General features: G+C 34.2%; 2 protein-coding genes across 2 annotated transcripts; both read left to right on the forward strand.

Annotated features, from left to right (window-relative positions):
• The first annotated feature begins 1,897 nt into the window (after positions 1–1,897).
• LOC123914425 (pentatricopeptide repeat-containing protein At5g15280, mitochondrial) lies at positions 1,898–5,962 on the forward strand. Its single transcript, XM_045965572.1, has one exon. It carries the CDS (start codon positions 2,032–2,034, stop codon positions 5,638–5,640), a length of 3,609 nt encoding a protein of 1,202 aa, XP_045821528.1. The 5' UTR covers positions 1,898–2,031; the 3' UTR covers positions 5,641–5,962.
• Positions 5,963–7,731: 1,769 nt separating this feature from the next.
• Positions 7,732–14,781, forward strand: LOC123914426 (imidazole glycerol phosphate synthase hisHF, chloroplastic-like). The gene is made up of 19 exons (XM_045965573.1): positions 7,732–8,090; positions 8,195–8,277; positions 8,872–8,966; positions 9,694–9,797; positions 10,160–10,329; positions 10,441–10,555; positions 11,530–11,585; positions 11,685–11,723; positions 11,830–11,928; positions 12,081–12,143; positions 12,225–12,287; positions 12,390–12,472; positions 12,639–12,747; positions 12,835–12,888; positions 13,168–13,255; positions 13,561–13,598; positions 14,013–14,118; positions 14,207–14,373; positions 14,480–14,781. The coding sequence occupies exons 1-19, from the start codon at positions 7,940–7,942 to the stop codon at positions 14,537–14,539; spliced, it is 1,743 nt and encodes a 580-aa protein (XP_045821529.1). The 5' UTR covers positions 7,732–7,939; the 3' UTR covers positions 14,540–14,781.
• Positions 14,782–14,928: the final 147 nt, after the last annotated feature.

The following is a 14,928-nucleotide window of genomic DNA, read 5'->3' on the forward strand; positions in this document are numbered from 1 at the left end:
AGTATATGTTGTAGAAACCGTTGTGTCAATGTGACATCTGATAGAAACAATTGTGGATTTTGTAATATTAAATGTCCTTTTAATCGGCAGTGTTGTAGAGGTTTTTGTAGAGATATAAATTGGAGTATTTTTAATTGTGGTAGGTGCGGACATAGATGCGCTTTTGGTGAATTCTGCTTCTTTGGTATGTGTGGTTATGGGATGGGATCTTCTCCATTTCGTCCTAGGTTACCAGAGCAAAAACAACCTAAGCCGCCAAAAATACAATACATTCCATCTTATCATCATCCCCAGACACCACCAGATGCACGAAAGGAGGAATTTTAATCAATAAATTGTTTGGGTTTAATATATAAAAATTATTGTTAATTACGGAGAATTAGAATTTCATTTGTTTATTTGATGTGATATTCAATTTGTGGAATATGGGATAATTTGAAACAAATTAAATGAGTATATTTTCTTCAATAGTGTCTCCATAATAGAAGAAATTAAGTTATTGTCTTAGATATTGGTCTTAGTTAGGACTAAGTGTAATTTTTTTGTTGAGAAAGGTCCGATCATTGTTTTTTTATCATTTATGAGTAGTGTGTAAATCTATTGGAGTGTATTACTATGTAGGTATCTTTTGTGTGTTGATTGTGTGGAGGAGTTTTCTTAATTTTATATATATTATTTTCGTCTTTTTTATTGTGGTTATTTGATTCTTTAGTATATTGGCTTGGAGAATCCTTATTTCGGCCTCTTTTTAAATATATTTGATTTTCGTTACTATTTTTTTAAGAAGCCAAAGAACAAACATTAAATAAGACACAATATATGCCTAATAATAAAATATCTATTCATTATTTCGATTCATTCTACTTTATTTATAAAGAGTTTAAACAAAATTGGATCACAAGAAGGTAACAAAGCTCAAGGGAAGAAAGAAAATAGTACGATCCATGAGAAATTTCTAGTCACACCACAAAACATCCTAATTTTTGAAGAAAAATAATACAACAATCTGTACCAAGAATAAGAGCATAGAAGATTGAAATCCCCGAGACACTGCCTTCCTTTCTCCACTAAATAACATCCAACTAATAGATGTCCAGGCAACCAACATGTTTCGACCACCACTGATGACAATCAAAACTAAAAAAATTTCCCCTAGTTTTAAGCCACTACCAAGAGACCATTTTAATACTTTCCATCAATTGATCTTTAGATAAAACTTTAACCTTAAAAATACCATTGTTGCGTTCCTTCCAAACAGACCAACAACATGTCACCCAAATCAAGCAAAGAAGATTTCTAACAACATAATCGAGGGAGGAGATCCTCTCCCGTGACATTTTTCTCATGTGGCATCTCATCCATCTATTTTTTATTTTTTACATTTAATTTATATTATTACAAAATTATGGAAGACATAGATTAACACTTGAGGCCCTCCGGTCAAAATTTCAATGGAGAAGATCCTCACCCCATAATCGATAGGCAACAAATTTCCAATTGCAGGATATGAGTCGTGGCTTCACATGGAGGCACAAGAGAGGAACCCAACCAACTTGTCACCTCATACCAAATAACCCCAAAGAAATCACAATCAAAGAACAAATGTGAGAGAATTTCTTCCATATCACGAGTACGCGAGCACAAGACGAAATCTCCGTTTAAAATCCTATGTCGAATTAAATTATCTTTATTTTTTTTGTTTTCACCACCAGTTTAATTTGGTTTGGGGGTCAGTTCTGACATCAAATAGTTCCAGCCCCCTCCCGATCACAGTTGCGGGGGATCGAACCGCGATCGTCCATACCAAATTCAGCGCCAATCAATTAAACCAACTAACGATTGATTGAATTAAATTATCTTTAATAATCTTATTATCGAGAAGCCGCCACGTGAAGAGAGAAACTCTGACTAGCTTATATGTGAAAAACTGAAAATGGATTGTATGTGTATGTATGTTCACCGCCTCTACCACCGCCACGACGAGTAACATTTCCACAGAATTTTCACCGCTAAATTCTCCCATGCCATCGAATGCTCAACTCTTTCACCACCCTCCGCCGCCACTACCCAAATCTTCTCTCTTCTCTTCACCACCTCTCCACCAAAACATTAACAACAAACACTTCTTCCCTTTCAAACAATACACCCCCCAATTCTTCTCTCAAACCCCACCTTCTAGAACTTTCCACTGTTATCCCCGAAATCACGCGCCAATTTTGGAGAGTTCCAATTTTGAAACCCCAACATGTTCTTCAAATTTTACTTGGTTTTCAATCTGAGTGTACAAAAGTTGGTATTCGCGTCAAAAAGGTTCAATCTTTGTATGAAATTTTCAAATGGGGTGTTGAAAAAAATGACCCCCATTTTCTGAAATCTTATGAGGTTATGTCATTGCTTCTTGTTCATGTTGGGTTGTTTTCAGAAGCTGAGAATTTGATTACTTCATTAGAGGGTCAAGGAGTTTCTTTCGGTGAATTTGGTAATGAGATTTTTGATAAATTAATTGAAGGCTATGTTTGTGCGAAGGAATTGGAAAAAGCAGTTTTTATGTATGACGGTATGAAGGAACGAGGAATGGTTCCTTCGAGCTTGTGTTATCGGGTTTTGGTTGATTACTTGGTGAAGATGAAGAGAACACAGATTGCGTTTCGTGTGGCGTTTGATTTGGTGGATTTGGGTGAAAATTTGAGTGGTGATGAGATGAATAATGTGGAGGATGTTATGGTTTTGCTTTGCATTGATGGGAAGATTCAGGAAGCCAGAAGCTTGATTCGGAAAGTTTTGCATTTGAAAAACTATGAGGTTAGTAGCTTTGTTTTTGATGAAATTGCATTTGGATATTGTGAGAAGAAGGATTTTAAAGATTTGATTAGTTTCTTTGTTGAAGTAAATTGTGCTCCTAGTGTAATAGCTGGTAATAGAGTTATGAATTCTATGTGCAAAAGCTATGGTGTAGAAAGAGCAAGTTTGTTTTTGAAGGAACTAGAAAGTGTAGGTTTTAGTCCTAATGAAGTAACCTATGGAATATTAATTGGTTGGAGTTGTCATGAAGGGAAAATGAGAAATGCATTGAGTTATTTATCGGTCATGTTATCGAAAAACTTTGTGCCGTGTTTATGTACTTATAATGCTCTTATAAGTGGGTTGTTTAAAGTAGGTATGTTAGAGCATGCTAGGGAAATTCTTGATGAGATGATTGATAGAGGAACAACACCCGACATTTCGAGTTTTAGGGTTCTTATAGCAGGGTATTGTAAGTCTGGACGGTTTGATAAAGTGAAAAGTTTGGTTGGTGAGATGGAGAGCCTTGGTTTGGTTAAACTTTCTTCGATAGAGAGTCCACTTTCCAAGGCATTTCAGATTTTGGGCTTGAACCCTTTGAGCGTGAGGTTGAAACGAGACAATGACAAGAAACTTTTCAAAGCAGAGTTCTTTGACGAAATGGGAAATGCACTTTATTTGGATACTGATGTTGACGAGTTTGAGAATCATGTTACTTCGGTTCTTGAAGAATCCATATTACCAAACTTCAATTCTTCTGTCAGAAAGGAATGCAACAGTAATAACCTAAAACATGCATTGACTTTGGTTGAAGAAATGCTTTGTTGGGGCCAAGAATTGCTTATGCCCGAATTATTGAAGTTAGTGAGACAACTCTGTTCGTCGCGATCACAAATCACATCAGTGATCAGACTTTTGGAGAAAATGCCACGGTCTGCACGTGAACTTGATGAGGAAACCCTCAATTTGATTGTACGGGCATACAGCAAGAAGGGTTTACTGTGCCGAGCAAAATCTTTACTCGATGAAATGCTTCAAAACAAATTTCATATTGAAAATGAGACATTTACCTCGTTACTCATACCTTTATGTAAGAAAGGAAACATGATGGACTTTAATTATTACTGGAACATTGCTTGTAGAAGTAAATGGTCACCAAAGTTGGAGGAATTTAAACATCTTCTTGGTCATATCTGCCATTGGAAAATTCTTCCTGAAGCATTACAGCTTCTTGAAATCATGATTTTATCATACCCTCACCTAAGGTTAGATATATATCATATATTTCTAGAAGTACTTTCTGCTAACGGTCTTACAGAAACTGTGCTTGTAGTTTTAAAACAACTACAACATTGTTCATTCTTGGATCATGCTGGTTATAACAATCTTATAAGGGGTTTATGTAATGAGGGTAAATTTTCTCTAGCTTTTACAATATTGGAGGATATGCTGGATAGAAATTTGACACCTTGTTTGGATGTTTCAGTTTTATTAATCCCTCAATTATGCAAGGCTCAAAGATATGACAAAGCTATTGCATTAGAAGAGATCATTTTGAAAGAACAGCCTTCATTTCCTCATGCTGCTTATCATGCACTTATATGCGGATTTTGCAATACAGGGAACATTGAGAAAGCGGACTCTCTGTTCCGAGATATGTTATCTAAAGGATTAAGTTTCGATGATAATCTGTGTAACATGCTCATTCAGGGCTACTGCAAAGCTAATGACTTGAGAAAAGTGGGAGAGCTACTTGGTGTTGCAATAAGAAAGAGTTATGAGCTGTCGCTCTCAAGTTACAGGAACTTGGTGCGATCGATGTGTATGAAAGGTAGAGCCGCGTTCGCTCTGAACTTAAAGAATCTTATGCTCGCACAATGTCAATTTGATGACGTTATCATATATAACATTCTTATTTTCTATCTTTTGTCAAGTGGAAACCGTTTGGATGTTAAGAAGATACTAACTGAAATGGAAGAGAAGAAAGTTATACTTGACGAAGTTGGTCAAAACTTTCTTGTCTATGGTTTCTTGCAATGTAAAGATTTATCCGGTTCTTTGCATTATCTTACTACCATGATTTCAAAGGGACTCAAACCGAGTAACCGTAGCTTAAGGAAGGTAATCAATAGTCTGTGTGATGTTGGGGAGCTACAAAAAGCCTTGGGACTGAGTCGAGAAATGGGATTAAGACAATGGACACATGATTCTGTCATCCAAACAACTATTGCCGAAAGCCTTCTTTCCTGTGGTCTGGTAAAAGAAGCAGAAAGTTTTTTGGACAGGGTGGAAGATGAATCTCTAACTCCTGATAATATCAATTACGATTACCTGATTAAGCGTTTTTGCCAGTACGGAAGATTGAAGAAATCAGTTCATCTTATGAACATAATGCTAAAGAAATCCAACATTCCGATTTCAACCAGCTATGATTTTCTCATTCATGGACTGTGTGCACAAAATGAGTTAGACATAGCTTCAGATTTTTATTCTGAGATGCTAAACTGGAATCTCAAACCAAGAATCAGTACCCTGGAAATGCTTGTGTTTAGCTTCTGTGAACGTCAGAGGACAGAACAAGCAGAACAATTCCTAGTGGACATGATTCGCGGAGGTGCAACTCCAACCAGAAAAATGTATTGCACTGTAATTAAAAGTTATCACACAGAAAATAATCTTCGGAAGGCGTCAGAGCTCGTGCAAGCCATGCAGGAAAAGGGCTACCAGCCTGACTTTGATATACATTGGTCTCTCGTAAGCAACTTAAGCAATGCCAAAGAAAAGGACACTACTGATAATGGTAGCAAGGGATTTTTATCAAGGCTTCTTTCTAAAACAGGCTTTCTTCGAAAGAGATAATGTCTAAGGTATTTTGTAGAGTATGCAAGGTGAAGCTAAAGGCCACTAGCATTTCATGTTACATTCATCTTCTTCATTATTGATGATCCTCCTGCTCAAATGGTATCGACTTTAGAATCTTGCATCTTCGATTTCTGCATTCATCAAATGGTATCGACTTTAGAATCTTGCACCTTCGATTTCTGCATTCAATTTGCAAGTCTAACATTATCCTTGTCAAGAACTGAGAAGTTGGTTCTAAGAAACAGTATGATCGCCATCTGTGCGCATTAGCAACGTGATATCAATCAATGGAATTGCAAAAAATCCGAATTTTCATTCATTTTCTTGACCATATTCCTCCATATAGCCATCATCATTTACATCAATTTTAAGCTTGTTTTTATCATTACCCTCATCCATCTCAAGACTTATAACTAGAAGTGTATGATATTACTTGTTTTCAAGACTATATATATATATATATATATATATATATATATAAGCCTTTAATGTTTTTATCAAATCAACATCAATCGTATCACCGTCTGAAGCATAAGGATATTATATATGGATAATGATTTTTTACGAGTGAAATGCCAAATACCTCTGAAATTTCAAAATTCATCAAATATCTTGTGAAATTTGGAAATATGCAAATACCTCATGAAATTGTAAAACGTCAATCAAATACACTCCTCGTCTGTTAATTCCATTAACTCCGGTCAAACTTCACATCATAGGGGGGTATTTGATCGATTTTTTTTTTTTTAAACAAACCTGGAAAAAAAACTACAAGAAATCTCCATGTGATCTTATGAACTTGGTGTAGAGATGGATGATGAAATTGAAAGTGATTTTTTCCAGCAAGCAAAACCCACATCTTTTTATAATAAATCTATCCCATCTTCATAATAAAATTCATCATAAAATTATTAAATCAAAACCCACCTCTTTATCATCGATTTTGAAGTCATGAAAAAGGGTTTGGAGCTTTGCTTCTCCTCATCACCTTAATTAACAACAACACTCTATGCTCCTTCAACAACAAAAACCCACCTCAACTCAAGCAAAACCCAACAAAGCAAGACCCCAAATTGATCCAAAATTTTGTTCTTTCTTTATGGGTTTGGAGCAATTTTTTCTTTTTCTTTCTTTATGGGTTGTTATCCATTAATTTTGGGGACTGATTTAGGGAAGAATTTTTGAATTTCAGAGTTTTGTTTTTTGTGCCATGAATTGTCACGAATGTTTGAATTTTTAGATTCAATTAATGAATGTTGTTCTTGTTGATGTTGGTGGTGGTGTTGATGTTGTTCTTGTTGTGAAGAAGAACTTATGTCATGGTTTGCTTTTGATGGAAAAAATCCATTTCAATCGCATCATCTAGCTCTACCCCAAGTTCATAAGATCATGTCACATGGTAGAGATTTATCGTAGTTTTTTTTTTCCAGATTTTTTTACCTTTTTAAATTTTTTTTTTTTTTTGAAATTTCGGTCAAATACCCCCTATGATGTGTAGTCAGACCGGAGTTAATGAAGTTAACAAACGAGGGGTATTTGATTGATGTTTTACAATTTCATGGAGTATTTGCCTATTTTCAAATTGGACAAAACTTACGTGCATTTCCATACATGCATTTCTTACTTTTCCACTCACAAAGAGGTGGTTATTTGTGTTTTTTCATTTTGAAAAAATAAAAGAAAATTATTTTTTAATAAAAAAAACTACCTCTTTGTGAGAGGAAAAGTAAGAAATGCATGTATGGAAATGCATGTAAGTTTTGTCCTTTCAAATTTTATGAGGTATTTGATGAATTTTAAAATTTTAGGGGGTATTTAACATTTCACTCGATTTTTTACTCAAAGATCCAATGTCAATTGTCATCAAATTGAACTCAAATATAGTGGATTTCAACTCAAATTTTCTTGTAAACTTGATATCAATTGTGAGTTTTATATTCGATTTCGATGAATTACTCTTAATAATGATCAAAATAAAGACCATTTTTTTCATTATCAGTATCAAGTCTACTAGACCGTAAAAGTAAATATTTTTTTTTTCAAAAGTAAATACTACCTTTATATCAAAGGAAAATGATAAAAAAATTTAATTTGGAAATTGGTGTAAAAAAAAAAGTCTATAGAGTAATTAAATAGTAACTAAAATCATTGAGAAAATGCGTACTACTATCAAACTCAAACACATGCTGACTTTGTGCCTACAGTAGTACTTGTCACTTGAATTTCATTTGACGCACGAACACATTGTTGTTTGTATTGTCAGGTTACATTCTGAGCGAAAACATCATCAACAACAATGGAGGCGCCGCCATTGACGCCATCATATTCCCCTACTTCTCTTCTCATCCGTCACAAAAATCCATCATCCGTCACTACATTTTCTCGCTCCCCCAATGTCAAAAACCGAACCAACTTCTCAATTCATGCTTCATCTTCTGCTGATTCTGGTTTGTTTTCTCATTCTAACAATACCCTTTTGAAAAAAATTATTTTTTTCTTCTGGGGTTTCGGTTTTGTTTTAAACCCTCTCATTTTTCTGTTTTGGTTTTAGTTGTGACTTTGCTTGATTATGGTGCTGGCAATGTTAGGAGTGTTAGGAATGCTATCAAATTCCTCGGATTTGAAATCAAAGATGTAAGATTTTTATTTATTTGTTAGTGTTTATGTGGTTCTGCTGTGACAAAAATTGATTTTGAACTAATTGATTTTAGTTAAAAATGAGTTGAATGGAAATGTTTATGTTTGGATTCAGACACATAAAATTGAGTTGAACAATAAATTTAAGTCTGTGTTTGGTTCCACGTTTGGGGCAGCTAGAATTGATTATGGTGTATAATTGATTTTCACATATTTGTTCGCTCTCTATTAAAATTGTTTTTGCCTCCAGAATTGATTCTAACTTAAGCTAGAATTTTTGGCTTTTGAGTTTAAACGTAATCTTTACACTGAAATTTATTGTTAGACTCACTTTAATGTAAAAGTATCCCAACATAAATCACTTTACATTCTACGTTAAGCTATGTTTGAAGTAAAAATCAAGTTTGGAGTCAAAAACTAAGCTACATATCCTAAGAATCTATTATAGAGGCAAAATCAATTTCAATCAACATCTCCTGAACATGTTATAATCAATTTTATGAGTGTGGAAACAATTTGGCACTCCCTACCATGAAACCGTTGCTTTTTTATGATGTGTTTTTAAATTTGAAAGAACTATGTTATTGATAGGTTCAAACACCAGAAGATATTTTGAATGCAAGCCGTTTAGTCTTTCCGGGTGTTGGAGCATTTGCACCTGCTATGGAGGTGTTAAGTAAAACTGGGTAATTTTTATTTTGTATTTTTTTCCTCCTCAATTCATTTATTATTGATTTAATAATTGGTAGCAATACTATGCCTGTGGGGAGATACATCTGCTGGGTTAGAGTAGTAGGCTTCATGGTTTTAAACAGTGGTTGCACAGTAATGGTTGCAGTCGTGCCGCAATCGTTGATATGGTGGAGAATCACAGTCAAATACTGCCTATGCTGCCTTAATCACAATTACATTGTGGTTTTTGAAACATCAGAAACCGGTATATTGTAGCTTAGATTGCAACGAAGGACCTTTATTTAAAACTATTTAAAACCCTAATAGTAGGCTTGTTAAGGAAAACAAAGGATAGGACAGGGTATTGTTATATGTATTGGAATTTTCAGCTACTGTACTAGTATTTTCTAAGTAAGATGTGGTTTTGAGAATTTGGAGATAGCCAAGTTTGAAAAGGTTGGAGATTGTTGAATAATGTATAGATCAAACTCATTTTGTACATCTAATGTGCTGGTCAAATAGCAGTGTGTTTCATTGTCTATGTACTCTTTAATTCTGCTGAATTTACTCTAGGCATTGTCATGTATAAGTTCAACGTCTTTTTTTTTTTAATATACATTTTTTTTAGTCTTGATCTTCGAGAGTTTATACTCTAAATGTTAGGCTTTTTGCTTGAGTCAAATGTTTAATGTTGTCTTTCATTTTAGTACCAATCTTCAAGCACTGTCATAATTTTTGCAGGATGGGTGAAGCACTATGTTCATATATTGAAAAGGATCGCCCATTTTTAGGCATTTGTCTTGGACTTCAATTGCTTTTTGAATCCAGTGAGGAGAATGGACCAAGTCAGTTATATATCCTCTTTAATTAATATTGTTACTATTTTTTATATATTTGATAATCCTTTAATTCGGTTCTGAACATTTTAGTAGTATTATGTCATAAATGGTTACCAAGATTTTCATCCAAGTAGATGTGAAGTTAAACATATATGAGTACTGAGATGAATGAATTGAGTGGATATACATGAAAATACAAGGTTATCGACAAAATTTAATTTTTGGAGTTGCATCATCAATTGATGAGAAGATGATGGAAACTCGGTTAAGATGATTTGATCATCTGATATTAATTTTTTTAAGAGTAAGTTACCTTTATATTCACACTTAATTGAAGTATTGAATTGAGAAATATGCTTGTGAATCAGTAAAAGGTCTTGGCTTAATACCTGGAACCGTTGGGCGATTTGATTCATCAAATGGTTTTAGAGTGCCACATATTGGATGGAACGCTTTACAAATCGCAAAGGAGTCAGAAATTTTGGATGATGTTGGAAACCACCATGTCTATTTTGTGCACTCTTACCGTGCCATGCCTGTATGTTTCCATTTTTCTCTTAAAACATCCGTGTTACTTTGGCTGTCACATTCATATTCTATGTTTTTATCATTCTGAAATTAAAATAATCTGATTGGTTTCATTTCTCAGTCAGATGATAACAAAGAGTGGATATCCTCCACCTGTGACTATGGTGATAAATTTATAGCATCTATTAAAAGAGGAAATGTGCATGCAGTTCAGTTCCATCCAGAGAAGAGTGGAGGCAAGTTTTACCTTCGTTACCGATCTCTGAGTTTGTTTGGTATTTTTTTTTTTTTTTTTCATATTAAGATATACCCAGTGTTGCCAAATATGAAATATCGGCCATGGCAAATTTTTTTATAACCTCCATGGCCACTTTTGGAAGGATGGCAGCGTCATGGCAGATGAAATTGGCATTTTTTTTTTTGCTTTCTTCCATCTGCAATCCATAACACTGGATATACCTAACCCTAAATCACGGAGATCACCATCTTCATTGAAACTTTTACTCTTTATTAGTAATCAGTGTTGTTTAATAGTGGAAACCACTATGAAAACCGTGTTGCAATCCTAGTTTTTCCCTTAGGGCAATAGCGGCCGCTAGTTTCTTCTAGCTCGTGTAGCGACAATAGTTGAAAACAGAGATTTAAGGGTGTTTTGAAATAATAAAACTGAAGAATCTGATTGTGTGCCAAGACCTATTTTTAAAATTGAAAAACTGAAGAGTCAATGAGCATTACTTTTATATTCACTGTAATAAGTAAACCTTTCAATATGTAAGCTAATGCTCTACCCTATGAAGCACAAACTCCGACACGGACACCTGACATGAACACCGACATGTTGACATTGCTAATGTAAAAAATATAGGACACCAGTTTATGCAACATGCCTTTTCTAATGTAACCTTAATTCAGTTCAAAATAATATTTTTAATATTATCCATAAAATTTGAGTATCCGATCCTTATTGGCTCTTGGTAGCTACTGACATCCCAAACCATGTCGGCACCCCGACAACTAACAATCATTTGCTGGTCTTGGTAGAATGCTGAAATATTCACTGCTTCAAATTCTACGTTATTTTTTTTTTGGGAGGAATACAACAGTTCTTTCAGATTTATTTATTTATATGTAGGGCCAAAAAGAAAAACTTTTTTCCTGCTTTTCTTGGCTGGTTTATTCTTTTTCTGATTTGTGAAATGAAATTTTGCAGATGTTGGTCTTTCTATTTTGAGAAGATTCTTGTATCCGAAATCAAATGTGGCAAAGGTGTCCTTCATGCCTTTCTATGAATGTCTTATATATCATATTATTATGATCATTTTGACTTATGGTAACTAACCATTTGTGATATTCACTTGAAGACAGAAGACTGGTGAAGGCAAAGCTTCAAAACTTGCAAAAAGGGTAATAGTTATGGAAACCCCTTTCTAGTTTAAACTAGTTTATATGTATACTCGGTCTCATCAATGTTTTCATTATTTTATTTGCTAACAATGCATTCTCTATGAAGGTGATTGCATGTCTTGATGTGAGAGCAAATGATAACGGGGACCTTGTTGTAACCAAAGGAGACCAGTATGATGTAAGAGAAAATACAAAAGAGAATGAGGTAACCGAGACAATACTCATATTTCAATAATATTTACAATTTTTTGGGTTTTTCTGATGGTGCATATGTCAAAATATAGATGCCAACTACTCTTTGGTGCAGATATGAAACTGTTTGGGTTTATCATCTTATGAAACTGTTTTAATTGTCAGGTTAGGAATCTTGGCAAGCCAGTTGAGCTTGCTGAACAGTACTATAAAGATGGAGCTGATGAGGTAACACCTTTGACAATTTGGTTGTTTTCACATATATTATGAAGCTTGTTCTTTCCAACTAACATTCAACCTTGGATGCAGGTCAGCTTTCTAAACATAACTGGATTTCGCGACTTCCCTCTTGGCGATTTACCGATGTTGCAGGTTTGTGAGATGTGCCAAAATAATAGTTTTTATTAATTGTTGCTTATTTTATTTTATCCAATATATCTGTCGGTGTTTCATGATCACTATGGTTCTTGATAGGTATTGCGATACACATCAGAAAATGTTTTTGTACCCTTAACAGTTGGTGGCGGAATTAGAGATTTTACAGATTCGCAAGGAAGGTATTATTATTATTACTAACTTTTATGCTGAATAGTGAATTGTTGATTACGCTTTTGTCTTTTTTGCTACACTCTTTTTAATTAAATTTGTCCACTTTTAATTTTCTATCTAAGTGTTCTTGCTCGGACGATTTATAATTGTTTCATTCAAATACCTATATTCTAGGCACTATTCTAGTTTGGAAGTAGCTGCCGAATATTTTAGGTCTGGTGCTGACAAGATATCCATTGGAAGTGATGCGGTTTATGCTGCTGAAGAATATTTAAGAACTGGAGTATGAAATTCAATCTATTGCTTGTTTCTATTGATATCCTCTAAAAGACTGTGTTATTTCTGATGTTGCCATGGCTATCACATTCAGGTAAAGACAGGAAAGACCAGTTTAGAGCAGATATCAAGAGTTTATGGGAATCAGGTAATCTAAGAGATAGTCACGTCTACTTCTATATTTTCCCTCTTATTTGTGTATGTATAAGTACTTGATGAGCCAGCCTTTATATGCATGTACCGTAAACCTCTCCTTCTCCTTTGCGCAGAAGGACATTGAATTATTACCGTGTTCTTTAAAATTAATGTATATCAGTAATATGCTGCTGCATATTTCATAACAATTACTCTATATGTGTTTTTGTTCTGTGTGATACTTGATATTTAGATTCAATTGACTATATACCAATCGATTTTCAATTTGCAGGCAGTGGTTGTTAGTATTGATCCCCGTAGAGTTTACATAAACAATCCAAATGACGTGCAATTCCAGACCATAAAGGTTTCAAGTCCAGGTGCAATTTTTTCTTCCTGATTTTATATTTTTATGCAAGAATTTTCTAAATTGATTCTGTCATACCTTAGCAATCAATGAGATACATAGGTCAATTGCAAGTAGGATTAGGAAGATCTGGCCTCTTTAGGTTTGGTCCTGAAGAATTATGCCTAGTACTTGTTGAAGTATGATTGTCATATGGATGTATTCTATTCTCTTCTATTGTTATTTCTCCCTCTTTACCTTTTGATAGCACTTTAATATGAAAAACTAAGATGACGTTTCATGCAAATAATATTCATAATCATTTTATGTCGGTTTCAGGTCCAAATGGAGAAGAATACGCCTGGTATCAGTGTACAGTAAGTTCATTATCTCTCTTCACTATATTTTTGAACACTAAGCTAGATATCTTAATCTTGTATTTCTTTCCTTTAAACACTGCACTATTAACGGTTTTACAAGAATTAAAACTATAAAATGTTATAAGAAATACAAAATGTAAATGCTATTAAATGGGAGTCATCTAATATTAAAGAAATATGAAAGTAACATCAATGAAAGCATATGGTAAAGTGGTTTAGATGTGGTAGAACACATTTTGATATAATGATTAACAAGAATAGTAACTCCCACCTTTGGTCAGTGTGTCATCGCAAGATTGTAATTCACGCTTCTCTTAGAATTTCATCGAAGGGAAAGAATGAAAATAAATTCATTTGACTACTTTCTTCCTGATATTCTTGTCTCACAATACCTCTTTTGTCTATTGTAAGGTTAATGGTGGGCGTGAAGGCCGACCTATTGGTGCTTATGAACTAGCAAAAGCTGTTGAAGAACTTGGTGCTGGAGAAATACTATTAAACTGCATTGATTGTGATGGTCAGTCTCATTCTCTATCTTTATATTTAATAATATGCTGCTTTTATTCTTTATAATTTTTTAATCTCTATTGTTATCAATATTTCAGGTCAAGGAAAAGGATTTGATGTAGATTTAATTAAGTTAATATCAGATGCTGTAAGTATCCCCGTGATTGCTAGTAGTGGTGCTGGCGTTCCTGACCACTTTTCCGACGTGTTTACTAAAACCAATGCATCTGCCGCACTTGCTGCAGGCATTTTTCACAGGAAGGAGGTATAACATCTGGTTTATTAATTTATTAATTCCGAGGGAAATAGTTGTTGTCATAGTTCAATTCATATTGTCATATTACTCTTGATCATTGTTTCGTAAACTGCAGGTACCTATTCAGTCTGTGAAAGAACATTTGTTGAAGGAAGGCATAGAAGTCAGAATCTGATCTTCACATTATATTGACAATTTTCCAGATAGACAATGTTATAAGCAAAGCATGCTGTATTTTATTTAAAATCTCAATTTTCAGAATGTCACATCTTACATGTATGATCTCTCATTACCATACCATGTTTACTACTTCTATATTTGGCCATTTATTTTACCAACCCCAAGATACAGGTTTTGATGTTTTTCATATATGTCTGATATTGGTTCCATATGTTTATGACGAGACACGGTTGAAGATATTCTTGAAAGTCTCAAAGTTTAAAGAGCATTATAATGCTCGATATGATCCTAACGCATTATAATTTTAGGCGTCAATGGTAGGTTTCCAATGCAGTATTCATAGTTGGTTGAAGTTGATTACGCTTCTTTTCCCTAATTTGTTTG

This window comes from Trifolium pratense, linkage group LG3 (assembly GCF_020283565.1).
Source record: "Trifolium pratense cultivar HEN17-A07 linkage group LG3, ARS_RC_1.1, whole genome shotgun sequence".
In the NCBI taxonomy this organism is placed as follows: Eukaryota; Viridiplantae; Streptophyta; class Magnoliopsida; order Fabales; family Fabaceae; genus Trifolium; species Trifolium pratense.